Source organism: Penaeus vannamei, chromosome 12, assembly GCF_042767895.1.
Source record: "Penaeus vannamei isolate JL-2024 chromosome 12, ASM4276789v1, whole genome shotgun sequence".
Taxonomy (NCBI): domain Eukaryota; kingdom Metazoa; phylum Arthropoda; class Malacostraca; order Decapoda; family Penaeidae; genus Penaeus; species Penaeus vannamei.
Genome location: NC_091560.1, coordinates 26,634,943 through 26,639,942, shown reverse-complemented (window position 1 = coordinate 26,639,942; position 5,000 = coordinate 26,634,943). Strand labels below are relative to the sequence as shown.

The 5,000-nt window shown below is 34.8% G+C and overlaps 1 protein-coding gene across 4 annotated transcripts in view; it reads left to right on the top strand.

Annotated features, from left to right (window-relative positions):
• LOC113808753 (myoneurin) overlaps positions 1-5,000 on the top strand; it is a 32,378-nt gene that overhangs the window by 13,900 nt on the left and 13,478 nt on the right. For all 4 annotated transcript variants that reach the window (XM_070128031.1, XM_027360236.2, XM_070128030.1 and 1 more), the window contains exon 5: positions 3,203-3,299. In XM_070128031.1, coding sequence (XP_069984132.1) covers positions 3,203-3,299 — 97 coding nt within the window. The remainder of the gene's footprint in view (positions 1-3,202; positions 3,300-5,000) is intronic.

Here is a 5,000-nt window from a genome sequence, read left to right as displayed (position 1 = left end):
TTGGAGTTACCATGGTAAATTTTACCTATGGTCAGAGCACTGGTAACTTCTGGAAAGATAATGTTATCACGTGTTATCTCATAAAAAAATCAATCTATGCAAAGTTTTGGGTTTGTTTTTACACCTGATATAACTAATACGATGGCAAACAGATATCACAATGCGGACATAGTGAAGAAATATAAATTTCACATGAAACTAGCAAGAATAAAATCCACACAAATTCTCGTAAACTTATAGGCCTAGATTATGCTAGAATGCATGGAACCGATAAATAGGTGAACTTAAAAAAAAAACTACCTTGCTGATATATAAACTGGCAATGATGAAAACATAAATAAAAAGCTGTTTGGATTGTCTCTTTGGTTTGAGTTAACAATGATATATTAATATAACAGTGTTTGTATTGGTTCCTATCTATACAGTAAATATATATCCAACATGATGGATATAATCAAATAAATATATTCTTTTTTCTACATGTGATTAGATAGTGTTTTAACTCTGAAGATTATTTAAAGAATCTCGCTGTGCCTAGTTCTGTTTACATGTTTCATGATTGGCCGAAGGAACCTAAAAGATTATGTATAGCGCTCGCTGATTGGTTGAATTGCTTTACCATAGCCCTCTGTTGGCTACCATTAGAATGAGTCGATTTATGATTGTAACTCAGTATATCTAAATTACCATTTCTTCGTGAATCCTGCTTTGCCATGACTGGTAAATGCAATGGTAAATGACCGCTGGTAAATACGTTACAATCGTATGTTAGTGAATCCGGCCCGAGGATGACAGGAAAGACTCACTGCGAGTACTCAAAGCTCTTGAAGAATGATAAGTTTCATTTGGCATTTAGGAAGGAGCTTTTGCATTAGTTTTATTGATAAACGAGTGTCGAGTGTAATTTCTGTGAGCCCTGACTGGAAGAGCACTGGCTTCAGGGAGGAAAATTTTTTCATAATCCTGTTTCAGGTTACATTATAGCAACTTGATTATTAAAAAAAAAAGAGAGAGAAAAAAAAGGCAACAAAATGTTACTTATTTTTAGTATCTCTCAAGGTATTTATAGCCTAACCTTGAGAGATGTCTATTACTATCTGGCTAAAGCAAATCAAATGAAAAATATAATGTTGGAAAACTGCAAAAGAAATAAAAACACCACTGCATAAAAGAATATTTTAAGTAACATTGCAATAGGAGGCATGGAGTCGCACACGAGTATTTATTTGCATCTGGCCTACAAGCCGCACACATGTCAGTGTCCACTGAATACATAAGCCTAGTACCTGTATTTTGGGCCACATTATGGCAGTGAAGCATCTGCATCCTATTTGTTAATGTACTTGTTACCTAGAAAAATATACATTGCTGAAAAATAAACTTTGCAACAAGATCAGAGCTTGTGCTCCAATTTTGTTGCCCGTGATGGACTGGCCTGAGTTCTGATTTTGATACCGCCCGGAAACCATGATTATCAGCTTCAAAATGAACCGCTGCTAGTTGGTTAATATGGATCAGGAAAGCTTAGCTAGTTATGTTTTGATGACAAATGTTGGTTGTTGTGGAAAAGGTATGATTATTACATATAACATGAGTTGGCCATCGGTGCACGGTAAAGGAAGTGGGAATCAGGGCTCAGCATAGGTAGATAGGAGAGGATCATTGTCTTGTACGTCAGCCATCTCATCTTCATTTTCAACAAAGTTTCTTGTGAAGGAATCAGGTGTAGTTGAGGTTGATTGGTTAGGATGGTCAGGCATTCCATGGTTGATATGATACCTTTAGAAAATAATTGAAGGATAGTCTGTTTATTTCTAGATTTTGCTTTCAAAATCTATGAGTCCTGAGACAGTGTATATACAGGGTTAGATTTGCTAGCTATTCTATGATACCCCAGAAAGCTAAGTATTTCCAATTTATTTTGGCCAAATAAACAACTTTTAGGAATAATGTATGTATATGCACCTCTCCAAGAGATGTATTATCTCATAGCATTTTTTTTTGTGTGTGTTTTTAGAATGGCTGAGAAGTTTCTTGAATATTCTAATATTTTAAAAAGATTAATTAAAATAACCTAACCTAACCTCACGTGACCAGGTTTACCTGTTTGCTGCTTTTATTCCTTTCTGTTTTTTGGGTGGGTTTATATCAGCTATTATCTGTTAATGAATGTGGAAAGTGAAACATTAACACTCAGCAGTGCCTGAGAGTACATTAGTGTGTGGCATCAGCCTGTACCAGTGGCTTGAATATAGAGGTGTTGTTCATGGATACTGTAGGTCTCATTAGCCGGAACTTTCAGTCGGTGAATATATACATATTCATGATGCTATTTTATTTCTATTTATTTTGGCAGTATAGTTACTTTCATTCTTTATTTCTTATTAGTGTCTTATATATTTGTGGAAATGCAAACTTTTGGAACCCTAATGGTGATTAACCTCAAGCTGCTGGCTATGGCATGTACGTACATGCCATTTCCCATTGTGTGTGTTGAATTTAGTAATTGTTTTTACATATAGATGGCTCCACAAGTACTGTCACCAATGAGCCAATTATGTGAACTACCTGTCTCACCTGTTTACCCTTTTCCTTGATTTTCGATAATATTTTCTAGTATTTAATAGTGCTGTTAGTAATGTCAGTAACAATATAGTAATTATAATGTTTATAACAAAAATAAGTGTCAATATTGATAGCATTAGTAAAAAAAAGCATTTTCTCGCTTTTTCAAGGAAAAGGGAGGTTGCAAGATCTACTAATTGACTCCTTTGTGGCTAAGCATTGGCAGAGCCATCTATGTGCAGAAACATTTAACTAAGCATTGCCAAAGGGAATGCACCATTTTCCCATCGACATTGGGTTAATGATGCAACCACAGTGTCAGTAATGAAAGAAGGAAATGAAGAATAATATATGGTCCTCTTTATACACAGATGACTAGAATATTATGAAAATAATATATGGATAATATTGAGTACTTGCTTAAAAAAGAAAAAAGAAAGAAAAAAAATAGATAGATAAATAAATAAATGAAATAAAATAAATAAATAATAAATAGAATAGAATAGAATAGAATAGAATAGAATAAAATAAGATAAAAAATAAAAATAAAATAAAAATGAAAAGATAATGATGAATGAGGAATGATAATGATGTGTCACTGGTAAAGAGAAGTTTATAGTTTGATTTCCATTTACAGAAAGAAACTCATAGTGCAAGAAGTAGTGTACGAAGAAGTTGAAGAGGATGAAAAAGAAGGAGAGACCAATGGTGCCCACCTAAGAAACAACATTTTGGTAAGCAGGAATCTTCTTATACTTTAGTAGAATCGGTTTTATGGATTATATGCATTTTACTTTCTAATTTATACATGTCCAAGTTATAAGTACTAGTTAGGCAAATTGATTGTGAAGATATAAGTAAGTTGCACACAGCCCCCCACCCCCCACCTTACCACACACACACACACACACACACACACACACACACACACACACACACACACACACACACACACACACACACACACACACACACACACACACACACACACACGCAGACGCACACACGCAGACGCACACACGCAGACGCACACACGCAGACACACACACGCAGACACACAGATAGATAGATAGATAGATAGATAGATCGATCGATTGATAGATCGATCGATAGATCGATCGATCGATAGATCGATCGATCGATAGATCGATTGATAGATCGATTGATAGATAGATAGATAGATAGATAGATAGATAGATAGATAGATAGATAGATAGATAGATAGATAGATAGATAGATAGATAGATAGATAGATAGATAGATAGATAGATAGATAGATAGATAGATAGATAGATAGATAGATAGATAGATAGATAGATAGATAGATAGATAGATCGATCTTTATTGACCACAAATGTACAGATGGTGAATACAATAGAACATAAAACATAGAACATACAATGGTAACATGTAATAAAGTAAGATAAAATAAATTAGTTTGCAGTCCATATAATTAATCATCAAAGGTTTATACACTGCTGAAACAAATTTTTAAAACCTATATAAAATGAATAGATTTGTAAAAAAAAACACAAGCCTAATTCATTAAAATATTAATACATTAATAAAATTGATGTTAAAAATAATTGTCTATAAATGATATTTAAAATATTTATCAACCAATACAGTGAAATATATACAATAAAATTAATTCAACTTACATTAAGAGACATTAAATTTCATAAAAAATTTGAAACTTTAAGAATATTCCTTGAATAATTTGCACGATTAAGAGACGTAAAACAGAAATACACAAAATACTCAAATAATTTCATTAAAAAGAATAAATACTAAATGAATACTAAAATGGAATCCCAAGAAAAAATAAAAAGCACTGACATAAAGAGTAATCAATTTCAAGACGATTGAAACAGTAATGTATTTACAGCTATGTTAAGGCTACATCACTGATACATTGATAGAATGATATGCACAATTTTAATTGTCTCATCCGCATCTTTTGCCATGAGCTCTTGCCACGAGTTGAACTGGTACTGGTCTCGCAGAGATAGAGTTTGGGGGCACGACTCCACCACATGCAACTCTGTTTGCACTGCGCCACATGGGCACAGCCGCTCCTCCATAGGAAGGCGGCCCCTCCCGCGCCTGTTCCAGCGCCCCGTCTCCACTGCCAGACTGTGCCCGCTAACTCGTAGCTTAGAAAATGAGCCTCTAAACACATCATTTATACATTTTCTTTGGAGGTATACATCATGAACACTAAAGGAAGGGTTTAAAAGTGCATACGTTGCTCTACGTGAAGAGTTGGAACTACGGACAGAAAGCTTTACCACTGCCATCGCTTCCCCAAAGTCATCCGCGTCCCTGTGAATAAGGTCGAACACACGGCGGCTGGTGAGCGTGTCACTCTCCAGTACAAGCCTGACCACATGTGTCCATGGGTCATCATCCATTGCCCTTCTCTCACTCCACAT